The 18,493-nt window shown below is 48.6% G+C and overlaps 1 protein-coding gene across 2 annotated transcripts in view; it reads right to left on the bottom strand.

Annotated features, from left to right (window-relative positions):
- Sfxn5 (sideroflexin 5) overlaps nt 1-18,493 on the bottom strand; it is a 126,005-nt gene that overhangs the window by 75,212 nt on the left and 32,300 nt on the right. For both annotated transcript variants that reach the window (XM_059256762.1, XM_059256763.1), the window contains exons 3-6: nt 13,897-13,974; nt 4,846-4,872; nt 4,237-4,291; nt 2,040-2,065 (exon numbers count right to left, since the gene is read on the bottom strand). In XM_059256762.1, the coding sequence (XP_059112745.1) occupies nt 2,040-2,065; nt 4,237-4,291; nt 4,846-4,872; nt 13,897-13,974 (186 nt within the window). The remainder of the gene's footprint in view (nt 1-2,039; nt 2,066-4,236; nt 4,292-4,845; nt 4,873-13,896; nt 13,975-18,493) is intronic.

Genomic DNA, 18,493 nt, shown 5'->3' with positions numbered 1-18,493 from the left:
GTGGCACAGGACCATAATCTTAGTGCTCGGGAGTCTGAGACAGGCTTGGGAGTTTGAGGCCAGCCTGGGTTGCATAGCTGAATTCATAAAAAAAAAAAAAAAAAAAAAAAAAAAAAAAAAAAAAAAAAAAAGACAATGCCCCAAATGTGAATGGAGTTCTTGATCTCTCTCTGTTTGTATTCAGGATCACCTGCAACCAGGCTTCTTAGCCTTCCCCCGGCAGACAAAGTCCTCGAGGGCAGAGTTTGTCTTTTCTCCCTTTGTGTCTCCAACCTTATTCAGAGTCCTTTATGAGACAAGTGTTAGGTGAATGCAATCTTAGAAAGCTCCTTTTCCTAGGAGTCTCTGCTTCTGAGCCTCTGAACATCTGTAATAATAGTTATTCAATTGGGGGGAAAAAAAACAGGACAAAACAGTATGCCAAGCCCCCTCTTACTCAGGCAGGAACACGCGTGCGCCGCGCGCGCGCGCACACACACACACACACACACACACACACACACACACACACACGACACGGCACGGCACCGGATAAGGACACACCTCATATTTGCTATTTAATTCTCCATATTTATAATGCTTATATATAAAATGTAACATATCTGTGCTCTAAAACAATGTGAGTGAATGGTCACCACCAGAATTAGGAGGGTCCCCTTAAAAAGGACCAATTAAAAACCAGTGAAAAAACAATTGCTCCAATATAAACCAGGAACAAAATGGAAAAATTAACCAAGTATAATTAACAAGCCAGAAAAGAAGTTGAAAACCCGGCTGAGAGAGGGTGGGATCTAGTTTGGCTGGCGGAGCGCTGGCACTCAGCGGGTCCTGGGTCCCAACCGCAGAATCACATAAGGCAAGTACAGTGGTGCACATCTGTAATCCCAGGACTCAGGAGGTGGAGGCAGGAGATGTCAGGTTCAAAGTCGACCTCAACTACATATCGAGGCTAGACTGGGCTACATAAGACCTTACCTCAAAAAACAAAAACAGGGACACATATAGCTTATTTATTTCAAACCAAGTGTAACGGTATACACTGTAGCCTTGGCACTTGGGAGGTTGAAGCAGGAGGATCAGGAGTTCCAGCATACAGAGAAAGTGTCTCAAAAAACCAAAAAAACAAACAAACAAAAAAAAGAAGCCCCCAAGGACTGTGGATGTGGCTCAATGCTAAAGAACTTCTTCAGCACAAGGTCTTAGGTTTGATCGAGAGCATTAGGGGGAAAAGTTGAATAAAAAATGGAATATGGGGGAAACAAACCATTTTCAAAATTAAAAGTGTGTATGTATAAGATGAAGTTTTTTAAGCACACACAAGTCTAGGGGATAACATGATGTGCTCTCTGTTGTTGGTGCTTTTCACTTCCTCAAAGGCCTGTGGAAATGTTGCCTTTTCTGTAAGAACCAGCAGAAATGATGGCTCCTCTTTCCTGCCGGGTTCCAACCTTCTCCACCCAAGGGGAAAGGTACAGTGACTCCTGCTTGTCATCCCAGGGCTGTTCTCACAGATACACAGAACATACACCCATACACTATATATACTATCACTTTGCACATTTTTAAACATGATATAAATGACATCAGCGAGTATTACTACTGTGCTACTATTTTCTCATTCAACACTGTTTTTCAGACTTAATCCATATTCATAACACAGAATACTTAACACAGGAAAGAAATCATGAGCAGGGCTAAACCCGACTCCAAAACCAAACAAAAAGAACACCAGAAACCCTTTCTGAATTAATTTGCAATTTCAATTTCACAAGGTGCCCTTGTCTTCCCACTTCCCCGGTTCCTCTGGAAAGCTTCCAGTCTCCAGTGAGGGTCCAAGGCACTTCCTCACCCTGGGTGGGTGCAACTCCTGGTGCAGCACTGTACAGCAGCAAGGAGAAGAAGGATGTGTGTGCCCTTTCTCCCAGCCGTGCCCCACGGGGACAGTAAACTATCCTCTACCAAGTATTTATGAGCAATGATGCTGATAGACATTTGAAGTTTCATTTTGGAAAAGAAAACCCTTTGCAGGTAAGACTTACAATTGGCGTCCCGAAAGGAATGTAACCTGTGGGTGGGGAGAGAAAAAGAGTCAGGTCCCGTGAACCTTCTGGGTCTCGTGAGATACCCAGAAGTCTCTGGGGCTTGCTCCGCCCCATGGCCCTGGTGAAGAAGTCCAGGACAATCACAGAGACACCACAGTCTTCCTTCAACTCAGCCTTCCCACTGTAAAGGGCTCACCCCTCAACAATCGCCGCCCCGCTGTGCCCCTTTCCCCAGCCTCCAGAACCCAGAGGCTGGCCTGCAGACAGAAGAGCCTGCTGCTGGTCACCAGCGGGCCTTGGAACCTTTTCCTCCCTGGGGCACAATACCCCCATCCCTATGCTTTCATCTCCCCAGGAGCGCTAAGCCTCTTCCTTTAGCTTTTTTTTACTTCTTCCAGTTCACAGCCATTCCTGGCACAGGAATTCCCTCTCCACCTGAGATGGGCATGTGCTCCATGCTAGAGCATTTCAAAGCGCTAGTGTTCTGGTTGGCCAGCCTCGGAGAGCAACAGAGCACTGAGCGAGGTTCGGCTGGGTCCTGGCCTGTGTGCAAGGCTTCCTCGCTGCTGTCAGTGAGCAACTTTCCTGTCCCTTATACCTCTAACTTATAGTAAACAGTCAGCTGATGACCAGGCAGCAGGGACCAGACTTATCTGAGTGGCATGGAGAACCCAGGTTCACATCCTGAACAAACACAGCTTTATGTGCTGGTGCCGCAGCTCTCCTGCGCCTCCCTCTGGGGACAGGGCCAAGTTTGGGGGGTGGAATAAGGGGGCTGAAATGAATGCCTGCCTCAAAAAGGTCCAGAATTATAAAAGAAGGCAAGCTGGGGTGAGAGCCTGCTCTACTCAGTAGAGGGACAGTGTACAGCTCTAACTCTAGGTTCTACATGTTCCGAGCCTTTGCTGCCTAAGCCCTTCACAGCGAAGCCCGGGCTCCTAACAGCTAGTGCCCCAGTTTACAAAATGCATCAGGCAGCCACATCGTGGCTGAGTCTCTGAGGTCAGGCTTTCTGAGGCAGGGAGGGTCTGGTCTGATCGAGGTCTCCTTTTCTAGCCAGGTGGAGGCCTTTCCGAGGCAGCAGACAATAGCCCTCTATATCATTCTCATGAATCAGGGTGGGTAAAAATGGCCAGGAAGAGATGGCAGCACACCTCTGCAGAGTGTATACCCCTCTGCAGAGTGACTTGGGGCAAAATCTATAACCTCTCAGACCAGGGGAAGGGCCTCCACCTCAACCCGAACAATTGTACTCTGAGCCCCAAGTGTGAAACACACAAAACAGCCCTCTAGGAACTACCCGACGGGGACTTCCCGGGGCAGAAACGCATGACTCCCGTGCACATTGATTCCACAGAACACACAGGGTCATGAGTACACACTGTATGCTATCCAGAAGGGAAGGGTATTTAGCAACAATGTCAGAGGACAGTGAGTCCACCTAGATGCTGTGACCTAGAACAGGGAGCAGACAGTGTGAAAAAGTGGGTTGCCAGGGGTCAGATGGGACTTGTACAAGCAGGGCTTCCTCAAAACAGGTGACATGAGGTTGCTATTAGGAAGGGGTTTGTGACCCAGTGGAGGCCAAAATCCACTGCAGAGGCCACAGCGCCACCCCAACCACACAGGTGGGAAGCAAGGCAGGTATGTGCCTGGTCAGTGTCCAACAGGGTTGAGCTAACGTGAACATGTGGGCAGGAGTGTGGCTGTATGTGACAGGCCGTGCTGTGACTACCCCCTTCAAATTGAAATAGTCACTGCTGGAGGAAGGGGGCTTCAGAGGATGGAGGTACTTGCAACAAGACTCAGGGTGCTCAGAAAGTTACAAGATGCCCAAGGCCCTCTCCGAGGCTATAGAAGCAGTAGACACTTGCTGTGGAGACTCCAGGTGGGGCTGCCTGCAAGGTGGAGGGGGTGCCAGGGACGCTGCTGTCATGAGCTGCCACCTGTGCTGGGATGGGATTTTTGGTAATGCCCCTGCCGGAGCACGGGATATGCTCCTTTAAGTAACCCTAGTAAAACTTGGTGGTTCACCAAGAGATCTGAGTGCACGGTTTCTCTGGGATGCCATCAGCACCCTTTCTGGGGTGAATACATGTTTTTTTTTTTTTTTAATATAATATCTGAGCATGTGGCCACTCTTAGCTGGGGCCACAGTTAACAGCCCTGGTAGGCAGAACCAGGAGGAGCTCACCTGACATTCTGAAAGGCATGAAGATCTTCTCATTGGTGTCCGGGTGTAGGATAGCCTGATGGTGGGGAGAGAAGACGGGGAGAACAAGCAGAGGATTAAGGTTGAGAGCAAGGACAGCTTCCCCAAGAAGACCTCCCACCAGTGGCCCTGCGCTGCCCCTGGACAGTTGCTTTTCACCATTTCTCGGAATAAAGGAAAACTCAGACATGAAGCATGGTCGGCGTCCTCCTCCTGACCCATCCTCCAAGCCCCTGGGGGGCAAGACTGTGCCCCCCCCGGAAGTCTCCTTGACCTTGCCTGGCACACAGCAGGCACAGAATCAGATTTGGTAGACAGAATCCACTCCCAGAGTTCCTGGGGAAGTCTCCTTGACCTTGCCTGGCACACGGCAGGCACAGAATCAGACTTGGTGGACGGAATCCACTCCCAGAGTTCCTGGGGTAAGGCCAATCAGATCAGAATGGGGTGCTGGGAGGAAGGCAGGGGTGGGGAGAGACCGGGCACCCATTAGTCATGGAATTAGGGCTTCTGCTAGACCCCGAGGACAGGGAGAGGATGGGTCCAGGAAAGCACAGAGAAGGAGAAAAAAGGAACCCAGAACTTGACTACCTGTTTGATTTTCTGTGCACTCCAGAGCTAGAAGAGACAGAGAAATAAGAAGTTTCAGCTCTCTGCACCATGTTTTCTTTAATTTTTTTATTGTTTTAAGATTAGTTTTCATTTATGAGCATATATGCATGTTATATGAGTATATGCCACCTGTGTGTGAGCCTGTAGAGGATGCAAGAGGACTTCAGATCTCTGGAGCTGGAGTTGCAGGCAGTTGTGAGCTGCCCAGTGTGGGAGCTGGGAACCGAACTCAAGTCCTCCGGGGGAGCAGCCAGTGTTCTAGCCACGGAACCACCTCTCAGCCCCCAATTTATTTATTTTTGAGACAGGATGTCCTGTAGCCCAGCCTGGCCTCAAACTCAATATGTAGCTGACAATGACCCTGAACTCTGGATCCTCCTGGAGCCCCCACCCCCAGAGTATTCAGATTAAGGTGGTCCACCATGCCAGTTTACGGAGATCTTGGGCTGGAACTTGGGGCCTTGAGCATGCAAGACAATCACACCATCACCAGAGCCACACCCTAGCCCACTTTTGTTCTTCTTTTTGCTAAATTCAAATTTTTATTAGCACATCATCATTATGACATTTTGTACATATATGTCGTTTACCTGGCCAGCGCCATCTCTTCTAACCAAGGGAATTTTGAGACAAGTTCTCCTGTAACACAGGGTGTCCTTGAACACCTGACCTCCTGTCTCTACTTCCCAAGAGCTAGGGCCACAAGTGGGTACCATGATAACACATGCTTTTTGAATCAAGAACACGTGAAAAATAAACATCAACACTGGATAAAATAGTGGCCTGTGCAAAGATATTTGAGCTGGGTGCCTGTGATCCCAGCAACTCAGGAGGTAGAGACAGGAGGGCCAGGAGTTCAAAACCAGCCTGGGATACTTGAGACCCTACTTCCAACTGATGTTTGAAATGTTTGTAATACCTAAATGAAAAAGATCCTTTCTCAGTGAGCCTGGATATATGTTCATACAGAAAGAATTCGGAGGAAATGAGACAACTGGGGAACAAAAGAGAACTTTGAAAAAGCTGAAGTATCTTGAGAGGGAGAGAGAGAGAGAGAGAGAGAGAGAGAGAGAGAGAGAGAGAGAGAGAGAGAGAGAGGATGGCGCAAGGGGGAAAGGAGGGGACAAACCCTAGCTCTACCACTTCTGGATGGGAAGCCGCCTGCCACCTGCCTTTTCCCCCTTTCTTCCTAACTTCCTAACTTTCTTCTTTCCTTTCAATCTTCCTAATCTTCCTTTTTTTTTTTTTTTTTTTTTTTTTTTTTGAGACAGGGTTTCTCTGTGTAATTTTGGTGCCTGTCCTAGATCTCACTCTGTAGACCAGGCTGGCCTTGAACTCACAGAGATCCACCTGCCTCTGCCTCCCCAGTGCTGCGATTACAGGTGTGTGCCACCACCACCCAGCTCAATCTTCCTTTTAAGAAAATATTTTATTTGCTTTTAGTTATGTGCATATGTGTGCATGGGAGGGGTTGTATGTAGAGATGAGTGGAGGTGTCTACAGAAGCCAGAAGAGGGCACCAGATCCCTTGGCACTGGAGTTATAAGCCATCGTGAGCTTCCCAGTGTGGGTGCTGAGAATCGAACTCAGGTCCTCTGCAAGAGCAGGGTGTACTGTTAACTGCTGCGCCATCGTTCCAGCCCCATGTTTTGTTTGCTTTACAAGACATAGTCTTATGTATTTGGGGCTGTTCTCAAACTCTCTACGTAGCCAAGGATGACCTTGAAATTCTGATCCTCCTGCCTCCACCTCCTGGGTGCATGTCACATTTTACATAGTGCTTCCTGCATACTGGAAAGCACTCTACCAGCTGAGCTACATCCCCAACTAAGACTTCCGCACACAGGGGTATGAACGGGTGGAGGCCAGACGTCAATGTCAGGAATCTTCAATCGCTCTCTTTCTGATTCAGCTAGACTGACTGGCCAGTGATCTCCATGGACCTCTGCATCTCCAATGTCTGCTTCAAGATGCATGCCAACCTCTACGCCCGGCTTTTGCATGGGTGCTAGGGATTCAACTCAGGCCCTTATGCTTACACGGCAAGTACTTTACTGAATGAGCCATCTCTGAAGCCCCCAAAGCTTCTTTATCTATTCTTTGCTCTTTTTCTGCTTCTAGAATTCTGTATCTTGTTCACATATTACCTTTTCAAAACTAAGTGTGTGTGTGTGTGTGTGTGTGTGTGTGTGTGTAAATCTCAAAGGCAGGGCTGACTATAAAGGACAAGACCGCTTGCCCAGCATGCTCAAGACCCTGGACTCAGACTGTAGATTAATCAATTAGTTAATTAATATAATAAAGGCAACCACTAGAAAAAAGAAATAATGTGCATTTAAAATTTTTCATGAGCCAGGCCTGGCGGCACACACCTTTAACCACTGAAGGGCTCTCCAACGTGGCAAACACGGGCCCAAACATGGCAAACACGGCGCCAGCAGATTTTGCCCTTTACCCTCCTCTCTCCCTCACTAAAAACCATTAGGTTACATTCCTAAAGCTAGTCCCCAAGGTCCATTCCCTTATTTGTCCACTGACTCGTTCCTGAGACAAAACTCCAAGATTCAACAATCAAAATTCATTGACTATACTGGCTAACCTGTGCAATAAGGACTTACCAATACTCCCTTAAACAGACTTCCCCTTTTCTCCTTAAAAATCCACTCCTGTAAAAAAAAAAAAAAAAGAAAGAAAAAAAAAGAAAAAACATTCCTTCTGCTGCTGCTGCTGCTGCTTGTTGTCTGCTTCACCTAATCCAGAGGTGCTCCCCTCAACTCCCACATTACTTGCCCCTCCAGGGTAATAAATCTCCTTTCTGCTGATAACTTGGTGTCTGGGTGTGTCCTGTAGGAACCAGGGGCCACCCTCCACTACAATCACAGCACTCAGGAGGCAGAGGCAGGTAGATCTCTGTGAGTTTATGGCTAGCCTGTTCATAGTGAGTTCTAGGACAGTCAGAGCTACATAGTGATACCTTGTCTCAAAAAAAAAGAGTCTTTTGTTTTTGTTCTTGTTTTAGTTTTTAATGAAATAGGGTGCCCAGCATCCAATTCCTTTATTGATGCCTATGGTATATGGAGGATTAAATATCCAACAAAATCCCTATAGCTAGAGAGCAGCAGTTGGCAGGTGGCTGTGAGATTTACACACACACACACACACACACACACACACACACACACACACACACCAGGTAGGGGTCCATGTGCCTGAGCTCCTGTGGCAGAGGAGAAGTGACGAGCACCTTTCCCAGGCCAGTGTTCCCCACCCTCGACTTTCTGCTCCCTCCTGTGTGTCAGAACTAGGCAGGGCTGCACTACAGCCTTGCAGATGCTGACGGAACACCACTGAGGGAGGGTAGAGACGAGACACACCAGCCAAAACAAACATTCCTTCCCTTCTTAGCAGGTACCTGATTTCTGCCAAGAGCAAAGTGACCATACACAGGGTCCAACACTTTGGCCCTGGTACAGCCACCTTCTTGCCTTGTACTCCTGGTTAAATTCCCACAGACCTTTGGCTTGTACATTTTTCTTTTTAAGTCAAAGCACACCTATAACCCCAGCACTCAGAAGACTGAGGCAGGAGGAGCCTGCTTCCAGGCCAACCTGAGGTATATAGCAAGTTCCAGGCCCGCCTGGACGGCCTGGAGAGCAACTGTCTCAACAAATCAAAAACAAATAAATAAATAATTAACCAGAACTGGGCATGATGCCATATGTCTACATAACCCCCGAATTCTGGAGACAGAGGGAAGCGGATCAGGAGTTCAAGGCCATCCTAGCTATGTAGTGAATTTAAGGCCATCCTGGGCTGCACAAGACCCTGTCTCAAATAACAGCAACAATAATCAATCAGAAGAGGAAGGAGGTGGAATCATGCCCCTTCTTGTTCAGTCTACAGCACCAACTCAAAAGGACAGGTTAAGGACAGTGGGCTTACAGTTCCGGCTGGGCTTTCCCCTGTGACCTGCTGGACCCGTGAATTAAATGCTGGATTCAGAAGAGGCAGCAGGTACTGTCCACAGGGTGAAAAGCTACAGTTCCACAAACCACTCGTGCAAGCAGGTCGCCGAGAACAACCCCCCTGGGACATACAACTATGCATGGAAGGCTAACTGAGCCACAGTGGCTGGCCACGCATGTGGAGAGCCCAGGCCAGGATCTTCACAGCAGCACACAGAGGCACCCCACTCTGAACTTCACTCCCAGGTTTAGCACTGACCTCCTCTGTCCTCGGCCCAGCACCCTCTGCGCCTCTGGCTGAACATGGAACTGTGCAGCCCTGACCCCGTGAGACTGACTGGCTTTGGTAACGACCCTGCATGGATCTGAGAGTTGAGACTGGCTCACTCGGAGAACAGGGACAAAGGGCAGTGTGGAGAAGCCATCTGGGTGACTGTTAAAACACACAGATTCACTGATTTCAGAAGTGGCCAGTGTCTCAGCTGAACCTGCCTCAGTCTCCAAGTGGAGGACCAAAGGAGGGGTGAGCTGGGGTCCCACATGCTGCTAGGAGGCAGGACACACCCCAGAACCCAGAGGGAGAACAACGGCCCCACCCCCAGTCTGGCTCGCTTACTTCCCCTGTCTCCTAGCAAGCTGCTTCTCTAAACCTCCTAAGGCAGCAAAGACGGAGTCTATTTAAAACAACCTCCAGAAGGTGATTAAACAGAGCCTGAAGGGGACCCTTCTGTAGGGAAGGACGCCTCCATTCAACAAACAAAAACTTCCTAATTGATCAGTCGGGCCCACTGTATTATCATGTACCATTAATTGTGTTGCCATGGTAACTGCCAGGTACCATGTACCTATACAAGCCCGTGTGGGGTGAAGGGAGCCCCCAGGCTACAGATACAGGAATGAAGAGGGATGTACTGCTGCTTCTGCAGCACCGTACCAGCAGCAGCTGTGGCTTCTTCATAAACGAAGCTTTTCTCTGGGTAGAGGTCAGGCCCTACAGAGAAATCCAGATTTGAATTCAAAATCTCCCATTGGCTCCCTAGGAGATGTGGGGTGATTTATTTAATCTTTCTGAGCCTCCGATACCTCTTCTGTAATATGAAGGTAGGGATATTTACTTCCATATTTATTATAAAATTATTTATTTAGCGAGCAAATGTTTATTAAGCACCTACTGCATATTAAGCACAAAAGATAGATATCTCAGTGCAAAACCCTAAGGTAGGTCAGTAGGTAGAATACTGTCTCAGCATGCTTGACGTCCTGGGTTTCATGCTAGCATCATGTAAACCAGGCATGGTGGCCCATGCCTATAATTCCAGCACTCTGGGTGGAGCAGGAGTTCAAAGTCATCCTCAGCTATATACTGAGTTCAAAGCCAGCCTGGAACACATGAGACCTGCGGTACAGCAGTTTCCTCCAAACTAAAACATTCCCTCCAGGAAGGAGAGAAGACCATGAGACTCAGGAGGTAAACAAAAAGTCACATATCTGAGAAAGCAGGAACTTGGAAGATTCTGGAAGGTGTTTCCCAAGGGTTATGGAAACAGAACTGCTGGGGGAGGAGACTGACCAGCCAGGCTGAGAGAGACTCTAGACTATGGAACTCCTGCAGGTCATGCATCACTCATTGGTATGGCAATCATTTAAGAAGGCCATCGTCGGTGGAGAAGCCAGCAGCTGTCCGTGAGCAGAGGAGCAATCGAGGCTCCAGAAGCAAACCACCTGGGATGGCTGAGACGACTAAGAACACACACTAGGTATCCAGGCAGCTCATGGCATCAGTCACAACTGCAGGCAGCAGGACCAGCTGCGGGATTTTGACCACACACCTGCCAAAGGACCTTGGAGCAGACAGAGTACAGGTGTAGAGACCAAGACTACTGCCTACTCCAAGTCCCAGGGCTCTGTGGGACTCTTCAGATGTCCCAGACGTGATACTTGAGCAGGGCCATCCCTGAGTTAGAACCTGGGCCTCTCCTTAATTTCACACTACTGTGGAGCTGACCTGTCATCTCTGTCCCCCCTATTCCCCAGTCTGTGAAGGCCAGCGGTCTGTGACTTCGATGACTGTGGCCTAAGGAAGGAAGCACTGTAACAGCCACCACACACAGCCCAATTTTTCAGGCTCTGCAGAGGAGATGCTGCTCCCGGGGACCAGAGTGGCAGACTCACACCTAGAGTACTGTGCCACCCAGCCACCAGATGGACCCACCAGGCACTGCCACCGTCAGCCAGAATGCAGCAGCACAGGAAACAGCTAAATGCCAAGCTCCAGGCCCTTCCCCCACTCCCAGGAGGCCCGTAGGGGCTTTGGGGACAGAAAACAAAGCAGGCTGAAAAACAGGACAGCAGCGATCTGAGGGAGCAGAGAGAATAATGTGGCCTCATCCCCAAACTCTGGGAGCTGAGAGAGGTCCCAAGAGGCCCAGCTCAGGGGGAGTGGGGCATGAGGGAGCTTAGACATGGGAAGGTGTGAGGACTCCTCCAGGCTAGAGGGCTGGAGGATCAGGTTCACCGTGCAGACCCAATGCCAGCCAGAAATGACACCACTGGGGAGCAAGTCTGCCTCCCTGCCCAGGGCTGGAGGGCAAATACATCAAGACAGACAGACCGGGTCGCTTGACTGCCTGGGCTTCCTGTCTCAACACTCCCTCAGGGCCCTGCACGGGCATTCGGCCAAGGGACGTACTGAGGTCACTTGGCCATGCTAGCATCTAGCACATCTGTCCTGTTCATTTCTTCTGAGGCGCTTCCTCCCTGGACCTTCAGCACAGTGTGCATCTTTGTCTGGACCAATCCCTCCTCGAATTTGCCTAGCCCACTCCTTTCTCATCCTTGTGTGGACCCCTCCCACCCAGCCCCTCCTCACTAGCTGGTTTCTCAAGTAAGAAAACTCTTCCAGGCTGGTGTTGCAGCATGTACCTTTAATCTCAGCATTCAAGTGGCAGAGGTAGGAGGAGCTTTGTGAGTTCAGGGCCAGCCTAATCTACATAGAGGACAGCCAGGACTACCTAGAGAGACCCTGTCTCAAAACACCAGAAAAGGAAGAAAGAAAGAAAGAAAGAAAGAGAGAGAGAGAGAGAGAGAGAGAGAGAGAGAGAGAGAGAGAGAGAGAGAGAAAGAAAGAAAGAAAGAAAGAAAGAAAGAAAGAAAGAAAGAAAGAAAGAAAGAAAGAAAGAAGGAGGGAGGGAGGGAGGGAGGGAGGGAGGGAGGGAGGGAGGGAGGGAGGGAGGGAGGGAGGCAAACTCTCTAACTGCCCTGAGTCTGAGCAAGCTTCTGCTTCCACGGATCTGCCACACTGTCGCCTCTCTTCACTGTCACTGTCCTGTGAGGAAAGAGGCTGACCCTGCTTCATCCTTGCTCTCTGTCCTGTAGCACTGGAATGAAGCAGGAAAGGGAGACAGGAAACCTGAGAGCGGAGGGTGCAGGGCGAGCACTGGCCTAGCACACAGCAGACCCTAGAGGCTGCAAGAGGCTGAGGAAGGAGCGCCTTGAGTTTGAGGCTGAGCTAACGAGTGAGGCCTGCAGTCCAAGCACTTTTAAAATGGAGAGAATCTGAAGTCAAGAGAATCAAGAGTTCAAGGTCATCCTTGTCTATACCGAAAGATTGAGGGCCATCCCAGGCTACATGAGATCCTATCTCAAAAGAAAACGAGGAAGAGGAGGAAGGGAGGGGAGGCAGAGTGGAGAGGAGACAGGGGGAAGAGGGGATGAAGAGGATCATAAATAATCCCAGAGAAAGAACGTAGGCAACCGTGGTGGTTTGGGGGGGAAAAGGCCCCCATAGGCTCATAGGGAGTGGCACTATTAGGAGGTGTGGCCTTGTTGGAGGAAGTGTGTCTCAGTCTCTTCCTGCTCCTTCTCCAGCACCATGTCCTCCTGCATGCCACCATGCTTCCCACCATTATGACAATGGACTAAACCTCTGAAACTGTAAGCCAGCCTCAAATGTTTCCTTTATAAGAGCTGTCATGGTCATGGTGTCTCTTCTCTTCACAGCAATAGAACTCCCAAGACAGAATCCTAACAACCTTTGGAAAAAAATCAGAAATTAAACAGCCTCAGAATTTCCAAAAGCCAGACTGTAGACCCAGAGAAAATAAGCAATGGTCTTCAAAATTATGAGGAAAAAAATAATTGTTGACCTAGGACTTTCTCACCCAAACTGTCAGGTAAGTCTGAGAGGTGGCATGTGCCTTTAAGGTGGATCTCTGCGTGTTTGAAGCCAGTCTTGTCTACACGGTGATTTGGGGAAAGTCAACACTGCACAGTGAGACCCTATCTCAAAAACAACGTTAACAAAAGTGCTAACAACCTATTTCAACTTTTTCCTGGCTGATTTGAACATCCTTCTCACCCACCCACTTCAGGGAGTTACAAAAAGTGTTTCACCATAGCTATAGAACACACGAACAAAAGAAAGACCCGGGACTGCATGGATATAGGCGAGGGAGAATGTCGATACAGGGGACTTCAAATGAGGAGGCACTGAAATGCTGAATGCAGAAGATACAGTAAGAGCTAGAAGTGAGACAAAGTTTATCAGTAAAAAACACGGACAATGATTAACTCCAGATAAAACATAAAGTTGAAAAAGGAACAGTCATGGTACACACAACTTTGACTGTTCAGTAAATGTTATTTAATAACTGGAGTGGCATGAGCAGCTGGAATACAGATCTCACAACCATGATTAAATGTTTGAGGAGGGGGGTGTACTAGAAGGAAGATGCGTCTTTATAGAAGTGGAGGGTAAGAGAGCTGACTGCCAGTGCCAAATAGCTGAGAAACGGCAGTTCAGATGGACAAATACAGATGATTTACACCCGAGACACAGCTAAACGGAGTTCTTCCGGCGACCAGGAACAGGACGGGGGAGCGACAACATATGCTTTTTTTTTTTTAAACATGTATAAATATTTGAACTATATGTAAACATTTCTTTAAAAAATATGTGATTAAGTTTTGAAATAAAGTTTCTGAACAAAAAGAAAAACTTTGGCATATTCCCCACAAGATTCCGGGATCCCCTCCTTCTGCACCCTCCCCACCCTGGCAGAGGTACCTGCTCATTGGTAACTCCTGGACGTAGGGTGCCATGCTTGTAGTCCTCCAGCAGCTGCACAGCCTCTCGGAGACGTTTCTGTGGAGGAAAGAGAAGAAACCTTATGTGGGGTCAGACCAGTACTCCTGACAGGGCTTCCTTCAACCAGAGTGACAGTGTTCACAGTGCGTGACCACAGCCCTCAGAACACAGCAGAATGAAACAGCAGAAAGGGTCTGGCCTAAGTGTCCTCCCACAGGGACCTGGCTCAACAGCAATGGTGTGACACACAACAGGTCAAGCCGCTGGCCCACCCAAAACCTGAAGTAAAACTCGGGAGAGGGTTTAGGCAGTAAAGTGTTTGCATGCAAGCTTGAGGACCTGGGTTCAATCCCCCAGAAGGCACCAAACAATAAAGTGAGGTACACATACTTGCAATCCCAGAGCTGGAGGGGTTGAAACAGGGATTCCTGGAGCTTGCTGGCTAGAGCTAGAGCTCCAGGCCAGGAGAGACCCTGTCTCAAAACAAAAAGGTCAACAGCCCTTGAGGAACCACACTGAGGTTGACCTCTGGCCTCCACACCCATGCACACCCATGTGCATGTATACACACACACACACATACACACACACCCCAGAAGTGAAGTAAGGGCTGGGGTGCAGCTCAGGGCACTTGCTTCACAGGCTTTGGGCTCTGAGTTCCATCTCCAACACTGAGGACAGAAACAACACAAAACGAAGCAAGCATTTCCTGACCACATCTGGGGTAATTTCCTGAGTGAGAATAGAATGGCCAAGCAATATAACACCATTTACCGGACACACACAGACACACAGACACATGGGAAGGGGGCAGCAGGTACAAGGGTTTTTAGGAATATATTTATGTGCCTATGAAAATAAGAAAAAAAAATGGAGACCCATCAAGCTCATAACAGGAGTAATTTTAAGTTGGAGAAAAAAAGGACCAAGGCATGACATGGGTCAGGAAGACCTTAACTTCAGTTGTAACATCAAAAGCTTTTATTAGGTGGATATAATCACATTATATTTCCACGATTTATTTTTGTCATTTAAAAAATACTGGCAGAAGGCTGGCAAAATGGCTCAGTGGGCAAAGGTGATTGTGGCTAAGTCTGATTGCCTGTGTTCAGTCCCTGGAATCCAAGTGGTAGAAGGAGAGAACCAACTCTCACCAGCTGTCCCCTGAATGCCACACATGCACCGAGGCATGTGTGCACACATACTTGCATACACACACACACACACACACACACGCACGCACGCACGCACGCACGCACACATAAAATAAGTGAATAAAATTTTTAAAAATACTGACAGATTTACCTATTCAAGTACTTATAGCTACAATACCTGGCAGACTGGAACAGGGAAAGAGAGTTAACTGCATGTGTTTTGTTTTGTTTTGTTTTTGAATTCTTCAAAGCAACACTGATGATAGAAGGTGGCTTTCATTCACCAAGAGACTTGGATAAAGTGCCGAGCAGCGGTGGCGCACGCCTTTAATCCCAGCACTCGGGAGGCAAAGCCAGGCGGATCTCTGAGAGTTCGAGGCTAGCCTGGTCTACAGAGTGAGATCTAGGATAGGTACCAAAACTACACAGAGAAACCCTGTCCTGAAAAACAAAACAAAACAAAAAAAGACATTCACAGCACCTCCCACACCTGGCCAAGACTACAGATAACTAATAGAAGTGTAGATACACAAATTGGACTATACACATTCAATGAAATGTCACATATAATTTTCTAGGAGTGGTGGTGTCTGCCTGCAACACCAGTGTTAGAGGCAGAGTCAGGGAATCATGGGATCTAACCCAGATTGGGCTACAGACTAAGTTCCAAGCCAGTGTATACTACACAATGAGACTGTCACAAAAGGAAGTAAACAAGCCAGGTGTGGTGGCACACATTTTTAAATCCCAGCACTCAGGAGGCAGAGGCAGGCAGATCTTGGTGAGTTTGTAGCTAGCCTGGTCTACAGAGTGAGTTCCAGGCCAGTGGGGGCCATGTAGACCCCTTGGGGGCAGGGAGACAGAATGATAATTTACTCCCTAGGTGGTGGCATACACCTAACACCAGCACGTGTGAGGTGGAGTCAGAAGGATCAGGAGTTCAAGCCAGCTTCGGCTACCATAGTGAGTCTGAAGATAGCCTGGGCTACACAAGAAACCTAAGGGAGGGGGAGGGAGAGAGGGAGGAAGGAAGGGAGGGAGGGAAGAGCGGGGAGAGGGAAAGTATATAGCAATTAAGCAAGTAAGTAAGCTGACAGGTGATGGTGTATGCCTGTAATTCTAGCACTGTAGAGGTGGAGGCGAGAGCATCAGATCAGGTCAGCCGTGGTTACACAGCAAGTTCAAGACCAGCCTATGCTATATGAGATCCATGTTAAAAAAAAAAAAAAAAAAAAAAAAAAAAAAAAGCAAAACCTAAAAAACAATGACTACCTTACAACATAGACGACTCTCACTGGCATAATGGACCCTCTAAAGATAGTCACCCTGTTAACTGTCCCAGAGTCTTCTAGAATGTTTCCATAGCCAAGTCTAGAGATAAAGTCTATGTGCCCTCCCCTTGATTCCAGAGAGACTCTAACTATCTCAACACACAGAAGGTGGTAGATATGAGGCAGTATTACCTAAGGCTAGACCATAAAGTCTTGCTCTTTCACCTTGCTCTCAGGATGGTCTTCTCTTAGAAGGAGTCACCATGCTGGAAGGAAACCCAAGCAGCTCAGGAAAGACCCACATGCATGGGCAGGAAGCCTGAGTAAGCTGCACTACTGTGGCTGGGCTGCTCACCAACAGCAGCACACACTTGTCCACCACATCCCTTCCTGATCTGTCCATTCCAAAATGGGTAATTTGCTTTCTTCCCAGCTGCATGTCCCCCACTTCTCCAAATACATAAGCCATTTATGATGTTTAAAGAGCAGGCATGGTGGACACACCTGCAATCCCAGCATTTGGGAAGTGGAAGAAGGAGGATCAGAAAGTTCAAGGCCAGCCTGGGCTACACAGTGAGACTGTGCTTCACAAAACAACAAAGATTGGGAGCTGGAGAGATGGCTCAGTGGTTAAGCAAATATATTGCTTTTGCAGAGGACCCAAGTTTGATTCCCAGCACCCACGTCAGAGGGCTAACCTGTAACTCCAGTTCCAGAGGCTCTAAGGACCTCTTCTGGCTTCCATGGGCACTGCACTCACATGCACAAACTCACACACATATAAAAAAATGTTAAAAATAGCAACAAAGAAGCTAGGCGGCGGTGGCACATGCTTGGAATCCCAGCACTCAAAAGGCTGAGGCAGGGGAATCTCAAGTTTGAGGCCAAAGGAAGAAAAAGAAAAAGGAAAATGAAGACCTCAGAAGAGGCAGGAAAGCATAAAAAACCCATTCCCAACCATGGTACACAACACCAGGATAACCACAGCAAAAGCTTAAATTTTAGTCCAAACTCTGAACATTTTTTCTTTGCTTCCTTTGCTTTAGTTTTGTTTTGTGTTTTAAGAGGAGGGTTTCACTTCGTAGCCCAGGCTAGCCTAGATCTCACCATGTAGCTGAGGCTAGCCTCTAGCTCGCAGGCAGCCCTCCTGTCTCAACTTCCCAAGTGCTAGGACAGCAGGGTGTGCGTCACCGCAATTAGCCTTGTGTTTCAGTAAAACTGGATCACATTGTTTTAATTTGCTCAAGGCTGCAGAAGGAGTAGTGCAGGATTTAGCACTCGAACTAAGTTTCATTAAACCTTTGCCAGGCACCCCTGACTCCCAGCACCCCAAAACATCCTAGAGGTGCTCAGGTTCCCCAAGCCTGCGTGGCATCCTCCTGCTGCCTGGGCGTCTACGGACCTGGACAATGCACGCTCTACTTTCTACTGAAACGCAGTGAAAAGCCCTGAATTCTCATTATTTCTCCCACCCCAGGGATTCTCCTGAGTTCCTATAACAACCTGGCCAGATTCCATCTCATTTGACACAGTCATCAAAGGCAGCTTCGAGCCAAAAGAATCAGTTCCATTAAGCCCTGGGCTTGGCAAAGAGTGTAAGAAAGAAGGAGAGCCAAAGTTCCTGCAGACAGGCCTGAGGGCCCGAATGGAAGAAAGCTAGAAGGAACCTTTTCACTCTGGGCCTCTAGGCTGGACTTGGCCTAACTAAGCCTTGCTCAAAGGTCCTGTGGGATGGACATGGCCCCAGTCACCTGTGTGGAGAGGCCACAAGAGCTAGCTGCTCTGGGGTTTTTTAGGGAGGCTTGGGGCTCATAAGAAATGTCTCCCTGCTGTGCCCTGCTCTTCAGCCATGTATTATGGTGCTTGGCAGAAGGCCCTTGAGGAGGAGGAACGCTGGGAGGTCAGTGCTGGGTGAGCTTGGCAGGAAGTCTTTTCAACCAGGAACAAACAGGCAGCCAGCCCCTGAATGCAAAAGCTGTGAGGGGCCCAGCTGGCTCAGGCAGGCTGCTAGCTTGTGGCCCCTGCTGAAGGCCCAGGCTGGGAGAAGACTGGCCAATGATGCTGCTTCCAACCCTCCATCACCAGCCTGCCTGCCTACGGCCTATGAGCCTCTCTCTCTATTCCACAGGGGTACAGTCTCCAGAGGCCCTC

Source organism: Peromyscus eremicus, chromosome 3 (assembly GCF_949786415.1).
Source record: "Peromyscus eremicus chromosome 3, PerEre_H2_v1, whole genome shotgun sequence".
NCBI lineage: Eukaryota > Metazoa > Chordata > Mammalia > Rodentia > Cricetidae > Peromyscus > Peromyscus eremicus.
This window is presented reverse-complemented; position numbering and strand designations above follow the sequence as displayed.